The 14,926-nt window shown below is 53.1% G+C and overlaps 5 protein-coding genes across 5 annotated transcripts; 1 reads left to right on the top strand and 4 right to left on the bottom strand.

Annotated features, from left to right (window-relative positions):
• Positions 1-260: 260 nt before the first annotated feature.
• M406DRAFT_358623 (uncharacterized protein) lies at positions 261-1,166 on the bottom strand. The gene has a single exon (XM_040923951.1). It carries the CDS (start codon positions 903-905, stop codon positions 600-602), a length of 306 nt encoding a protein of 101 aa, XP_040771362.1. The 5' UTR covers positions 906-1,166; the 3' UTR covers positions 261-599.
• Positions 1,167-4,959: 3,793 nt separating this feature from the next.
• On the bottom strand, positions 4,960-6,106 carry M406DRAFT_335052 (uncharacterized protein; the record flags this gene model as incomplete). Its single annotated transcript, XM_040920993.1, has 6 exons — positions 4,960-5,110; positions 5,144-5,163; positions 5,362-5,504; positions 5,652-5,667; positions 5,794-5,938; positions 5,985-6,106. 6 exons carry the CDS (start codon positions 6,104-6,106, stop codon positions 4,960-4,962), a joined length of 597 nt encoding a protein of 198 aa, XP_040771363.1.
• A 543-nt stretch (positions 6,107-6,649) lies between these two features.
• Positions 6,650-7,906, bottom strand: M406DRAFT_24906 (uncharacterized protein; the record flags this gene model as incomplete). The annotated part of the gene is made up of 1 exon (XM_040916580.1): positions 6,650-7,906. A coding segment is annotated over one exon (1,257 nt), but the record flags the coding sequence as incomplete, so codon positions are not given.
• A 1,842-nt stretch (positions 7,907-9,748) lies between these two features.
• Positions 9,749-11,243, top strand: M406DRAFT_65787 (uncharacterized protein; the record flags this gene model as incomplete). Its single annotated transcript, XM_040924947.1, has 3 exons — positions 9,749-9,948; positions 10,033-10,725; positions 10,859-11,243. 3 exons carry the CDS (start codon positions 9,749-9,751, stop codon positions 11,241-11,243), a joined length of 1,278 nt encoding a protein of 425 aa, XP_040771365.1.
• A 771-nt stretch (positions 11,244-12,014) lies between these two features.
• M406DRAFT_269000 (uncharacterized protein) lies at positions 12,015-13,826 on the bottom strand (the record flags this gene model as incomplete). Its single annotated transcript, XM_040917978.1, has 4 exons — positions 12,015-12,314; positions 12,408-12,751; positions 12,841-13,067; positions 13,201-13,826. The coding sequence occupies 4 exons, from the start codon at positions 13,824-13,826 to the stop codon at positions 12,015-12,017; spliced, it is 1,497 nt and encodes a 498-aa protein (XP_040771366.1).
• Between the last annotated feature and the right edge of the window lie 1,100 nt (positions 13,827-14,926).

The raw sequence follows: 14,926 nt of genomic DNA on the forward strand, positions 1-14,926 counted from the left end.
GACGTCTTTAGGTGGGGGCTGCGGGGTCCACCGCCTCTGAAATCTCTGCCGAATTTTACAGCGTACTGTACTAAGTTACTTAGTAAGTACTGTGACCACTACTGCAAGTGGGCTGCTGACTCAGTCGCAGGATTCGAATTGGTCCATGTATCCTCATTTTCTTTGCATCAACAACAACTATGCTAAGTCCAGCCGTCTGTGAGGTCCAGAGTCATCCAAGGTTTCCTTCTTGAGCTTGCATCCCCAGAATGAGAACAAACGTTGATCCGCGACGACGACGACGACGACGACGACGACAGTTTTGATTTGTAACGATCTCGTCATTGAAATCCCTGAGCGATCAACGAATCCAGTTCGGTAATGCTATGTACAGGACCAGGAATGCTCGTCTTCAGCCACAATTATGTCTTCATAAAGTAATCATACAGCAAGGAGACCAGACTCTGTGATTCTGTGCTTCTCTTATCTCTCAACATTGGGCCCGCCTTTCTATGTGTTGTACGAGTAGAAAGAATTGGACGCTGGCCTCACCGCTCTCTCTCCCTGGAAACCTTCTCAAGGTTGCATATGTGCAGACTGCGCTCGGCAGACTGACACCTTCAAGCTTGTAACGATGGCATAAGAGGGGCCGTGTTGAAGCCAATGACGCCCTCAGCTACACAAAGCTGCGAAGAATCTAATGATGTTATGGCCACGCGGCGTCCGATCACACCACAATCGTCGGCAGAGAGAAGAAGATGCTGAGGCAGCTGGAACTCTGTAAATCCTGAATTATCGGCGTCGACACCAGAGAATCTCGTTGGCAGAGTGAGGCTGTTGAACAGCTTGCATTTAGTCCACGGTACGCTCAGGTCTCCGGTGCAGCTGGGCCAGGGGCAGCGGGTCAGCTCAAGTGGACACGGCATCCAGACAGGGAGGAAAGACTTGGGAAAGGACTGACAATATGCTCAATGTCAAGTCATGGTCTGGACAACATGGCCCAGCCGGCGTGAATCTGACATGAGTGGCCAAAGGACTTCCATGATCCGTCTTGTTGAGAAATACAACCATCCCTGAGAGATTTGCAGAATCCGCACCAAGTGCTGCAGCATTGGAGGCAGTAGGGGTTAAGACAGCAATGGCCCCAAAGCGTCGAGGGTCTTCAGCAATGTCATCACTGCCACCGCACATCGTGTAGAAGTGTGTAAGGAAATTCGAGGCTCTATTCGCGACGAGCAGGTCCTGAAAGAACAGTGAAATCGTAGTAGGTGGTGTATGGTGAATTGATTCTACGATACCAATAATTCAGGAATTCAACGTGTTTCCTGCGAGCAGGTGGGCATATATTAATCAGGAGGTTGTGAGGGTGGATACGCTCCTCCTCAGTACTTGGTCTCTCCTCGGGTGATTGAGTACTTAAGTACTCATAACTATACCTCACCAAGGTAGGCTTCACGTTGGCTTAGTGCTTGGTATGGAGTAGAATTCGGCTAACCGAGCACGGCGAAAACATGCTCATCTGCTAGAAGGCTATGCTGTGGGCGGACAATTGTTCTCGAGCAATTTTGCTGCTAAAATGCACCCGCGACGAGGTTTGAGCAGGTTTTGGGCTGAAATACTGGATCCATCTGAGCAAGTTTCTTGCCATCAAGTCCATTTACAGTCTTGATGAGGGGTGCAAATTGCAACATGTGAGCAATTTTACAACAGCTACAAGGCACGACTTATATATTATCACATGCAGGAGTGAAACGCTAAGTCCTCGAATCTTGTAACGAGAAGGCGAGACTGCAGTATTTTCGAGGACAGCGCAATAGATACTTTATCGTAATCACCAACGAGAATGGCCTCACGAGATCCCTGATGCAGTCGAAATTTGCCATTGACTGGAGGAGTCTGATTATTTACGGATCGTCTTGGATCATCTGGCAGTCATCATCGAGATCGACTCGTGGTATTGATCCCTGGCTCTTGTCATGGAAAGCCTTCGCGCAGCTTGAGAGCCAGGAAAGGGACTGGACGTATGTTCATGGGTAAGTCTGGATGGGGCCAATTGCAAGCGTCTCTGCAATATTATTGCCACGAGGTCTCAGACAGCTCAGAGGAAAAGTCATCAAGATGTTGTCTCACGACTGACTCCGGTGGTGGTCGAGACCCATCCTCAAACTGGATCTAAATGATAGCTGTATTGGCGACCTCGGGCTCAGGACGACCAAAGACTGCATAGAATTGTTATCGCATTCTCGAAGTGTTTGTTACGAAGCATGTTCCTCAACAGTGAGTTCTCATTGGTTTGTCAGTTGGCCTCGGCCATCGTGCATGCGGACTCTCTCACACAACACATGTCCTTTTTTTTATTCTTTTTCTTAGCCCTCTCCCTATTATCACTTTTTCGCTTCTTGTTCTCCAATTTTGCTATACATTCAATCTTCTCACCGAGATGGAAATGTTCAATTTTTGTTTGTCAATTGCTCTTACGAATCTTGTTATATCGCTTGCATTATGGAAATGTCCTGAGCCATAAATCATACGAACTCAGCAGGTTTTGTTTCCTTGAGTGTAGCTGAGAGGAGGAACATATCTGGCAAAAGACGACGCCGTGAATTCTACTCAGACAGTGGCTTGGACCGAGCACAGCCTGAATCATGTGTGTTTGAAACGTGAGACATTGCTCAAGTCTAGAAGCTAGCTTGCTATATCACGATGTGCATATTAGATCTTCCTTTTTTCCAAAGTAAACTACGGTACATTTCACGCCTCGACTGAGGCAGCCATGCGCCGCATTCCTGTGAGAGACCCTCCGTGCAATGTTCTCGGTTAGTCCCGACTATTCAAATGGCCCGCGTCCTATTTGAAAGCTGATTTTAGAGTGCTTACTTTTTCCGAAGGGCCACAGGCGTGATCGGCTGGCCGCATACATGTAGATCAGGAAAGTTTACCCCCTCTTCCTATTTTTTCTTCTTCTCTTGTCCTAACGAGTAATTACAATATGCATACAAGGCACGGCAGATGTAACATCCTAAGCAAAACAACAAGAGGCTAGAGTGCTAGTCATGCATAAGAGCTCCGACCTTGCACATTTAATCTATTTAAGCTAGAGACACGGCACGTAAGAAACATGGCAGAGCTGTGATTGGAGGGAACACCGTCCATTCTCGCGTCTTGATTATTACTACAACGCGCTTGCTGGCCTTGACCTTGTTATTCGACACAAATTTTAGATGAGGTCAGCAGCACAAGACTGAGGAGAGGCAACGGGAACCTGCATAGTATATATCAATCGATACAAGTCGTCCCGCACAGCTTTTTAACGGTGCTACAACGTTTCTGGCACCCAGAACAGAATGGAAAACTAGCCTGCCTGCCTGGGAACACATGAAGCCGGCCTGATGGGTCAAAAAGTCTCGGGAAGAGAAAGAAGAAAACAAGGTTGTGTACGCCAAGTACAAAGGCCCTGCAAGGGAGCCAACACACCTCTTTTAGTCCCGCTCTCTTGATGTGTAGCGAGAGGCAAAGAAAAGACCCCACAGCAGGTATTTTCCTTCTTTCTTGGGATTGCTTTTGCCAGCAGGCCGCTGTTTACAGCCAGCCGTGGCTTTGTCTAGTGTGATGCGGTCCCGAGCAGCATATAGCACTTCGTACGCCGCCCCCGTTTGTTCGTATGGTTTTGCTGCAAGAGATCCCACTACAGATGCAATCTAAAGCAAGCCCAGGCTAGACACAAGGTGCATGAAACAAAAATCCTCCCGTTCCGTGAGGCAAGCCTTGGTGTGGCTTCATTTCCAATCGGGGATGAGCCAAGGAAGTAAACAATATATGTACTGCACAGTGACTGGAAGGAAATTTTGTGGCCCGCAGTTTAAAGCATAGACTTGACTCGGCTGGTCACATATTGGTATACTCAAATAAAGCATGCTTTTCCTCCCCCCGCCATCATGATTTCATGTGGTTTGCCAGCCGAGGCGTTTTTTCCCCCCCTTCCTTTTCTTCCCACCTTAAAGCAATGACAGTGATTAGTTGACAAGATCTTTACTTCTGCGTGTCGTCTTACTATGGGGCTAAGCCGTTGGCTCCGTCTCAAGCAGCGACATAATTGAAGCAGCAGACAAGGGGGGAGGAGGAGCTGAGCGGGAGCCCTGTCAGACCCTGCCCACCTTGGCTGCGTCGTGTAATTTTTATGGCGAGGCTCTCGGGAAGATACATGAGCCTATCTCAATGACGGGTGGAAGAATTCTGCATAGACATGGCCGCTAGAATGCTATCATCCGTCCCTTGTTCCGCCGCCCCCTGCTGACCGAGCGCCGCCTCAGTCATGGATTCTCGGCTTGCTTTTGTGGATACGATGGGAGGTTGGTTAATGTGAAGGGTGGAGGGGGTTTGGCCAAGCAGATGGAAGAGGCTCAACGTTTGCTCCCATGGAAGATGGCTATAAAGGCCCTCCCAGGTCATCTACCATGAGGGATGATGATACTCTTCTACTCAACCTCACAGACACAGTGTTTTATAAGCAGTGTCAATCAAGCCCAGTCCGAGGCTATCCACTCTTTTTTCTTCTTGACATTCGTTTTGTCGTCCAATTCTTCTGGTTAGACTGCACTTTATTCGCATCATGCCTGTGGTAGTACTCCGTCTAGTGTTGCTGGCTATAGGGTGAGAATCTTCTATGTAACGACCTTTTCAAGAAAGGGCAAAAGGATCGTCACCACCTAGGCAAGACTTGACTAACACAATACAATATCCCAGAGCCAGCAGCGTCCTCAGCTATGAGATGCCCAACGAGAAACCCCACGTGCTGAAGGACAGACAGGAGTACGGTTGGCCTACTCCTACAGTCACAGAGACAGTGACGGTCCTCGAGTCTTGTGCACCGTCGACTGTTACAGTCTCGGTCCAGATCCCCTGCACTTTGACGTCTAGGGTATCTGGACTGCTTACCACCACTGGCACAGGAAGCCTCCCGTCTTCCTACAGCACTGGACCTTATAATAATGGCACTTCCATCACCTCCTCCGCCCAGGGCACAGGAACAGTGCCTCTGTCGACTGGCATATCCTCGGTCGGCCCTGTCTTAGTCTCTGGATCCGCGACATCGTCTTCTTCCTTGAGACCTCTCAATGTGACCGGCACCGGACTTCCTCCTCCCCCGCCATCGCTCACGACTTACCCTTGGGGTAATGCCTCGTCCTGGGGAGGGTATCACACGGGCACTGGGACCGGATACAGTACTGGTGTTTCAAAGCCGAGCGGTCTTAGCAATACTTCATCAACTGGACCCTTTTCCTATACCACTGAGTCTTCTGCTGCTGGAACCGGTGTAAGCCCTTCGGTGTTGACGACCACTGTCTACCTGAACACCACAACAACACCGTTGACTTGGCTCACAACTGAATGGTCGAGCCAGGGCACGGGATATTCTTCTTCGGCCGCGCCCGCAAGCGTCTCTTTCTCTTCTTCTGGGAACTTCACATCCACCATCACCCTCAGCACGACGCAGACCATCATCAGCTCGGCTGAAGCCACTTCCACTGCACAGAGCAACAGCAGTCTCCCGGGTCTGACAAGCTCTGCTCGCCCACAGGGCAACGAGACCGTCAGCCCCAGCTATCTGTCCTCGAGAACTGCCAGCTGGTCATCGCAGACCATCACGTCTGCGGCTGCCAGTGTTACCCTACCAGCTTCGGGCAGTAACTATTCCTCCAGCAGCACCAGCGAATCCACCTCTACCCTCACGGTAGACACAACCCTGACGACTACGCAGACTTATACCCTCACTTCTACGTTAGAATCGGCGACTGGCTACTACAACTCCACTACCATCTCTGTGGGAGCAGCCAGTGGGTACACCAGCCTTTCGTCATCGTCGTACTCCTTCTCGTCGGTTGTGTCTCCGCTCCCAAGTGCAACCAACACTACCACATCTTCTCCTACATCCCTAGAACCATCGTCCTTCTCCACCGCCCTCAAGACAACAACAAGCTCAGCCCCAAGCCCGCCGTCTTTCACACCTCTGCCCTATGGCGGCGGCGGAGGCGGGGATGACTATCCAGGTCATGGGCACGGCGATGGCGATAGACCTGGCGAGGGCGGACATGCTGGCGGGGATGGCTATCCAGGCGACGAAGGACATCGCGGAGGAGGCGATCCCTGGACTAAGAGTAAGGGCCGTTCAGGAGAAAAGGGTCGGACTCCAGGGAATGGATGGGGTAATCCTTTCCGTGGAGGGCACTGGTGAGAAAGAAAAGGAAGGATGCCATAGTGGACAGTAGGCCATGGACACAACAACATCAAGAAACACAACCCTCACAAAAGTGTTGTCCTCCTGATGGTGCGAAGTGTTCAGCAACACAGGCCTCGCACATACCTCCCTCCTACTGCTCTCTTTAGCTCATGATGTGGCAGTGGGCTCTTCTCTTCTTGACGCTCCTTGGCTGCCTAATATTGCAACGTTAATTACATACATATTTTGAATACCTCTGCTGAGCAACAATACATACATGCATACATAATTCTCTCTCATGACAGCCACTTTGTTTTCGTATCACTCGCTTGTGTCCAACGGGAGGTACGTTGATTCTGCCTGGTGAGAAAGCCTCGAATAATGGTAAAAAGAAATGAAAAAGGAGACCAAGGCATCAGCAATGAATGACAATGCTCGCTATGATGACTCCTTTCCGAATGGATAATTAAACTTAAGAAGGCCGTTGAGGCCCCCAACCCAACCATCATCGTCGTCCTCGCCAGCTGCCGGCTCCGCGCCATCGGTGTGATGGTCCCTGATGACGCAGGGGACACCGCCCGACCAGCCCCCATCGTCCGACCTCGTGATGGTCTCCCCCTGTACGCGGATCTCCATGCCCGGGCTCGCACCGGTGCGCCTCTTGCCGTCGATGCTGACCTCGAGCTCGCGACCTCGGTTCCTCTCGCTTAGGCGGAGGACGACCTTGGTGTCCAGGGGAAGCACGAGGGGTCGGAAGCTCAGGCTCCTGGGGCAGATGGGGGTGATGAGCAAAGAGCCGACCAGTGGATGGACGATGGCACCACCGGCGCTGAGGGAATAGGCGGTAGAGCCGGTTGGGGTGCTGACGAGGATGCCGTCGCAGATAGCCTCGGTTAGGAAGTGGTTGTTGACAAAGACGTCGATAATGGCGAGGTGAGGCTGGCCGCCGCGGTGGAGAAGCAGCTCATTGACGGCGTGGAAGGTCGGGGGCACCTTGACGGGGGGCTCCCAGCCCGGGATGCCCAGGGCGGCCTCCTGCTCGGCGCTCAGGGGCATGAGGCGCAGCCTCTGGTGGGCTTCGGCGGTAGAGGTGGGCATGAGCTGGCTATTGATGTTCTTGCCCTCCTCGTCGTAGACGCCGACCTTGAGGCGGTGGCGCAGGAGGATCTTGGGTCTAGCAGAGGCAGGAACGTCACCGCTGGCGTAGACACGGGTCCAGGCGTCCTTGAATTCCTCGAACTTCCACTCGCCTAGAAAGCCCAGGGTGCCCATGCTGAAGGAAAGGATGGGCGGCACACTGGATTGGAGGGAGAAAAGGCTGGCAGCGCGTAGGATGGTACCATCGCCGCCAAGGGTGGTAACCAGGTCGATCTTGTTGGGGAACTGGGTGGAAGGGTCACTGCGAGCCGTCGAGTAGATGGGGAACGGCAAGGCATGGTGGACGCGGTCGGCGATGCGGCTCTCGAAGACGACGTTGATGCCCGGGTAGTTATCGTGCAGGTGGCAGGCAAAGCGCACAGCATCCTGGACGACCTTGGGCGCGTGGAGCTTGGGAATGAGCAGGATATTCCTGGGCGTCTGGCCCCAGTGGAGGGTGAGTAGCCCCACCGAGGTCTCGTGGTACACCGGGCTGATCCTATCGGGGAGGCTGGCGATATCGCGGATCTCTTGCAGGCAGGACGAGGCCGAGAAGGAGCGGATAGGTGATCTGGACCTGCTCCAGAGGCTAGGAGGGCGGGAGTTCAGCCAGACAGAGGGTGGCCTCCTAAACAAAACAGCGGTGGTCATCCTCACGAAGGACCGACGACGATCCGAGGCAGTGACTGAGAGCGACGAGTGGACTGAGGGAGGGTCAGACGGCGAAGGTGTTGACCAGGATGGATGAGAACAGAGGGGCAACAATGAAGACCCGACATTCTCATGCTGGCGTGAAATGGATGTGGTAGAATGGAGGCTCGGAGGACGAGGAGCAAAAGGAGGCGAGGGAGGACAGCGGGTTCCTCAGAGCACTGCTGGGTATTTGGCGTGGCGAGTGCTGGTGCCTTCGTAGCAGAGACCGAGCTGAGTTGCACTATGTCCCCTCTCGAGACGGGCCGAGTTCCTCCTGAGGAGTGGTCAAGACCCTCTCTTCAGTCAGATGCCTGCATGTTTGATTCAGATGTCCTGTTCAAGTCTTGTCGGTGGTAGGAGAAAGTAGTCAAGGAGTGATGGTAAATACTTGAGATGAAATATCTGACCCGTGACACTTATGATACTACTAATAATAATGAGGAAGATGACAGAGATGGCGACAGAGAGAAATGAGGATGGAAAAAAGGGAGGGCGAATGAAAGACGAGAGGACAAAATGTGACGATATTGTCGAGCGGCCAATGGAGGAGGAGCGAAGACTCAAGATGTTACCCCCAAGTTCGTCATGTTTGTATGTAATTATGTAAACCCCACTTGAGGCTCTTGCTCTCATTGAGAGAGTTGTACCTACCCTGTATCTCAAGACCCCTCCAAACATACTGACCATGGCCCGGACATAAGGCGGAAGAGTTGTTCCGGAGGACCTTCTGATTGGTTGTATGAGAGGTGGGCAGGGGTCCCCCTCCCCCCACCAAACCAAGGCAGGTTGCCGCTATTGTTACTGTACAGTACGAGCTCTACAAACTGAGGCAGGTGTCTTCCTTCCCTCTTGGCTTAGTGACGTACCACTTACATCCCATGCATATGGTGTTATCGTCACCAACCCAGGTACAGGATACCGGATGTGTCGGGACTTGTTGATGCGCACGTGCGAGCCTGAACTACTCGAAAAGAAGAAAGCAGCCCAATGGTCACGACTGCCTATCCCATGATCAACATCAACAACCACCAGCAATAGCCAGCAGTCAGCCAGCCAGCCAGCCAGCCAGTGCCAGTATCAGTTCCAGGGCTACTGCTGTTGCTACTGCTGCTGCTGCTGCTGCTGACGGCATCTGATTTCATCCCAACTTCGACTTCGGCTCCAAGCTCTCCAATCAAGACGTCTTTCCACCACTACAACCTCGACTGTTCTCAAGATGAACCTCTGATGGTCTCGCACCTCCTGCACTTGTTTTCTCTTTGTCTCCCTACAGCTGCTGCTGCTGCGAACAAATAGTGCTTGTCGACGGTCTGTAAACACACTCGAAACGAACTAGAATTTCGAAGGCGAGGAATAAGATATCACAAGCGTCACCGCGGCAGCCGAGTCGTGTGTGTCTGTCTCCTCTCTTGACGACTACAGAGTTTCCACGCGATCTTATCTTCCCGGTCTCGCAAACCCACGACAGCCGACAGCCACCAGCCACCCTCTGCCCGTCTTCTAGCCTCACCTCGAACCTCGAACGAATCACGACGAGCGACGAGACCCCGCCTTCGTACTACTACTTCCTCCCGTAACAATAGTGTCGACAGCTCCTCCTCCTTTGTTTGCTTCATTTTCCTCGTCTTCTTCTCCTCGTCGTCAGCGTTGTCCACGATCTCTCCGGCGAAACGTGCCCTCTACACATCGTTGACCCGTCCGCGCTAATAGCACCTTTACATCATGGCGGCCGACCTGCGCAGGCGGCCAAGGCCTTCTTCCGAGATACCGCCCGTTCCGAAGCTCTCCTCCTCAGCACCCACGGCGACCCAAGATGATCTTTCCAAGATAGACCACCCCTCGGGCAGGGAGAAGAAAAGCGCCCTCACACAGTTCATCCGCGGCTTTAGTTTTGTCGCATACTTCCTGCTCTGCTGTGTTGCGTGCGTCGTCTTCATGATCTTCCCCTCCTCCTGTTCCTCCTCTTCTGATCGCTGACCTTGCTGACCTTGTCTCTTGCTGCATAGTATCAACATCACGCAATTTATCGGTGCCCCTTTGTACTGGATAAATCGCGACCTCTATTATGCCTATATGGCCCTGACCAAGGAGTCTTTCGGACTCTTGATAGTCACCATGACCAAGGTCTGGGGTCCCACCACGATACGGATCAGCGGCGACCCCTCCGTCGCCGGCCAGATCACCCGCGCCTCGGATGGTCGCGTCGAGTTCGACTTTCCTGATCGCATGGTCATGATAGCAAACCATCAGATCTACACCGACTGGCTGTACCTCTGGTGGGTGGGCTACGCGAACAGCCCCCGCATGCATGGCTACCTGTACATCATCCTCAAGGAGTCCCTCAAGTACATCCCCGTCATCGGCCCGGGTATGATGTTCTATGGATTTATATTCATGTCTCGCAAGATGGCCGTCGATCAGCCACGCATGGCTTATCGCCTCGGCAAGCTCAAGATGCACCACACCGCCCCTGACGGCAGGGACTATCTGAACCCCATGTGGCTGCTGCTCTTCCCTGAGGGAACCAACCTGTCCGATAACGGTCGCGTCAAGTCTGCAAAATGGGCGGAGAAGACCGGTATCAGGGATTGTGAACACCTCCTACTTCCTCGGAGCTCAGGCATGTATTTTGTCCTCAAGGAGCTAAAGGGCACCGTCGACTACGTCTACGACTGCACCGTCGCCTACGAGGGCATCCCGTAAGTACCTGTCCTGTCCTGTCCTGTCCTTCCATGCCATGCCCACTGCCCATCCCCGAGACTGTAGGCCCTGGTCAGCATCTCAGCCCCTGATGCACCTATACTGACTCTTCCTTTCTCCCTTCCCTCACAGCCGTGGCGGATATGGCGAGGCATACTTCACATTGTCTGGTACCTACTTTGAGAGCCGACCTCCCAAGTCTGTCAATTTCTACTGGCGCCGATTCCGCATCGACGACATACCCCTGGACGACCATGACAGCTTCGACGCCTGGTTGCTGGAGCGGTGGTATGAGAAGGACGCCCTGATGGAAACGTATGTGAGCTCCGGCCGCTTCCCGGCTATGGCTGCTGCCCCAGGTCAGGCCAAGGCCGATCACAATGACTATATCGAGACCGAAGTCCGCACTAAATACTGGTGGGAATTTCTGCGTATTTTTGTTGTCGTCGCCGTGTTTGCTCTGCTGGGCAACATCGTTTCCAAGATCTGGCACATGGTTGCACATATCTCGGGATGACCAGTCAGTTACCTATGGCGTTCTGCGTCTGTTGTATGGGTTTTATAATAGTCTCCGTTCTGGCAGCCACCTCTGGAGATCCGCAGTAAACAGAATGTTCAGGGCGAGTTGACATACAATGGAAATAGAAGAGAATCATCATACCTTGATCAGACAGTGGTCGATTCTTTTGTTCTCATGTTGGTGTGGCGTCCTTCTGGTCAGGTACTCCGATTTTTGTAGTTTTGCTGGTGAGGACAAGACATACACACACATACATGTTGCGAATTGTTTCATCTGGCGTCTGAGAACCTACATCAATTGACAAGTGCTCCGCTTTACAGAAACTCACACGCTGAGGCTGTTGGCCCTACTTGGTCACGAATGATCTCTTCACTGAAGCAACATTGGTAAGCGCAGGATTCTAGAAAGAATCCATCACACCTTGGAAAATAGTGACATTAACTATCCTGTGTCGGCCCGAGAATCTCGTTGGACCGCATCCGGTGTATCAATATCTTCCACGTGCAAACCGCAACGTCAAAAAGGGGGGTTGAATTCCGTAAATTGCCCGCCAGATCTTAAATCAAGAGATAGATGACATGAACATGATGGTTATTATCTGGACACCTAGATAAAACTCCAACTAATCACAGCCGTCACAGCATGGGTGCTAGGGCGACGACGATCCAGTGGACTCTATAAATCTCAAGAGATTAGTATATGGAGTGTCCGATGTCGAAAGAGACGTTTGGTGGCAACGCCCTGGTTGTTGCACGGGAGTCGAGAGACTTACGCTGCCTTGTCGTCCTTCAAAGGTGTCCAGTGCGCCATGAAGGCCTCGTCGCCTCGGAACACGGCAGACCTTTTTGTCTGCAGGCGGAGAGCGGTGCTCACGGGCGTGCCGCCTCGGATGGAATTGCGAACCCTCGTCTTGTACTCGGACTGTTTTGAAATCATGTTCTGTGCGAAGAACCTGAAGACGTCGCTTCCTGCGACCATAGTACCAGCCATGTTGGCCGGACTGAGAGCCTCCATGACGCCCTCCGAGTAGAACTCGATGACAAAATTGCTCGCGCGGACCACAAGATACTGGAACCATGGTAAGATGAATTATCAACAACAGTTAGCCAGTGCAAGTATGCGCAGACAGTCCACACCGCCTTTGGCTTGAGGCACGCTCACCTTTGAGTACGCAGAGTAGAACTCCTTCATCTGGGAGCTCAGTCCCTGGCCCTGCATGCGCTCAAGCACACCATTTTCCATGCCGGCATCGCCAGCAATGACGGGTGCCTGCTCAGCCTGCCGGACCCCCAAGGCCTTGAGCAGAGCCCGTCGCGCCGACGGTCTCATAGGCTGCCTGGTTGTGGGCGGCGAGGTCTGGAGCACGGCGATATCCTCCGCCGCCTCGTTCGTGTCGGATGCGGACAAAACCTTCATGACGTCGATGTTGTTATGGATCGTTGTCGAGCAGTTCACCTGTCCGCCGAGGAAGAATTCTGTCTCGCCCCTGGCGTTGAAGAGCGGTGCTACAGCGAGGTGGTCACCATGAAAGTTAGACAAGTTGTCATCGCGGCTCTGCAGCTGGGGAGTTTTTTCTTTTTCGCCAATCACCTACCGACATAGAGAAGATTCCAGAAGGGGCCTCCGTTCTTCTTGTAGTTCAGAAGAAGCTCGACACTCTCCTTGCGCTCCTGAATGGCCTTCTTGAGGAGCTGCACCGGCCGGCGGTCTGTCTGGGCGCCCTGGAGGAATCTGCAGTTCCTGGGGATGATTTCTGGCCGTGTGTACCCAGTTACCTTGATGAAGCCATCCGAGGCAAAAACGATCGGGTTATCTGCCATACTATGAAAATGATGATGGGCCCACAGACCCCCGCCAAAGGTCAGCACATTGTGGCTCGTCCAGGTCGCTGCAACCTCGTTGTTGCTGTGACTGTGGCTGCTGCTGCTGCTGCTGCTGTCTAGGTTCGACTTACTTTGGATTGGTCAGGCAGAAACAATCACCGAGGCCTTGATACTTGAATCGATCGCTCCCAAGCGCCCTGGTCGCGCTCAGTGCCAGCTGGTGCCGGACAAAACGGGGGTAGATGTCCTGGAAGACGAGCGTCTCAACCTGATTCTGCAGGTCTGTGAAAACCGTCTCCATGGACGGAAGGGCCTGGTTGACGAGCGACTTGATCTCCTTGTGCGCCTCCTTGAGCAGACCTCCGCTCGCGCTGATCTGGCTGTGCGAGCCTGGGGACAGGAAGGTCTTGTGGATGGATGCCATCTGGCTGGCCAGGTCGTCCAGCGTTGTCTTGTACGCGTCCACCTTGGCGAGGAACTCGACGTTCTCGGCGCACAGTCGGGTCTCGCTGAACTTGAGCAGCCGGTGTGCTGTGGCGGGATCGTGCAGGACGATCTGAAAGATGTTGTTGCTGAAAAAGTCGGGCATGTTATGGTTGTTCGACCGTGACGCTATTGCACTGCTGCCGACAGTCCTAGACGAGATAGATTGTCGGTCACGGATGTCATCTTCGCTGTGTCGCCTACCTGGCGAGGAATGGTTGCTGCTGTACGTGGCGTTGCTGACATTTTGGTACGCCTTTTGATGATATGTCATCTGCTGCTGCTGGTGGTGATGTTGATCTCGATTTCCTGTATACCGTGCACTCGTCACAATGGGCTGGATGTGGTCCTGCGTCGGTGTCGTCGGGTCTCGGCGATTTGTCCACATCATTCCATCCTGGGCGGGCCTGGTTCGCTGCTGCGCAAAGCCATGGTTACTCTGTGGCCTGTCGCTGACCAAGCTGTCTGCCCTCCCGTCCCTGTTCTTGGAAGATGCTGTATTTCTCCGGGATTTCGTGTGGTTTGGGTGGATTTGGACTGCTGGGTTTAGTCGCCTTTCGTGGCTGTCATACTCAAGGTCTGATATGTCGTCAAGATTGAAGTGTTCTTGTTCATCTCCTCCGAAGTCGTCATGAAAGTAAAGGCGAGTCGGCCTGGCGTCTGGGATTGGCGGTGGAGTAGAAGATGTTTCCGGCAAGCGGTTGGTAGTTTCCATGGACACCTTTGCTGATCTTTGATCATAAACACTCCCTTCTCTGTCCTCCTCCTCCCCTTCTTCATCACCAAAGCCATCGTCATCGCCCTCCTCTTCTTCCTCTTCTTCCACAATGACACGGACTCTACCTTGATATGGCTCTGTCACATCTGGGTCCGTAGTAACATTGTAATTAGCCAAGCCGTTGTCGCCACTCAGGTTATTATCTGATCTCGACGACTGTCTGGTTGGAATATCGACCAGAGGATGGTCCTTGCTGCTCGCTCTCGATGTCCGCTGTCGGGAACCTGTGCGGGAGACCGTGTTGGTAGCCGGCGACGTGCGAGAGCCTGGTCTCCCACGATCTCCTCTCTCTGACGGCTTCTTATTCCTCATATTACCGGAAGATGATCTGGAAACGCGCCCTGCGGTCAATGTCTCGGATGAGCCAACCTCGTCGCCCTCCACCATCCTTCGTTCTCTTGATACGCTGGGACCACCAGAAGGTTTGTTTGAGATGACAGGCCTGCTGCGTGGGGGGGAAAGGCCGCCGCTGCGACCTGTGTAGCTGACATCGCTGGCGATGCTAGTCATTGTGTGGGTTGAGCGCGGCGTGACTGCTCCAGGCTCATCCGGGTCCAAGCAGTCTGAGTCGTCCCAGTCAAGCTCGGCGATGGATC

Source organism: Cryphonectria parasitica (assembly GCF_011745365.1).
Source record: "Cryphonectria parasitica EP155 unplaced genomic scaffold M406scaffold_10, whole genome shotgun sequence".
Lineage (NCBI taxonomy): Eukaryota > Fungi > Ascomycota > Sordariomycetes > Diaporthales > Cryphonectriaceae > Cryphonectria > Cryphonectria parasitica.

Excerpts from the sequence above, each read along its gene's own strand:
- M406DRAFT_358623 (XM_040923951.1), bottom strand. The coding sequence starts at position 905 with ATGCCGTGTCCACTTGAGCTGACCCGCTGCCCCTGGCCCAGCTGCACC.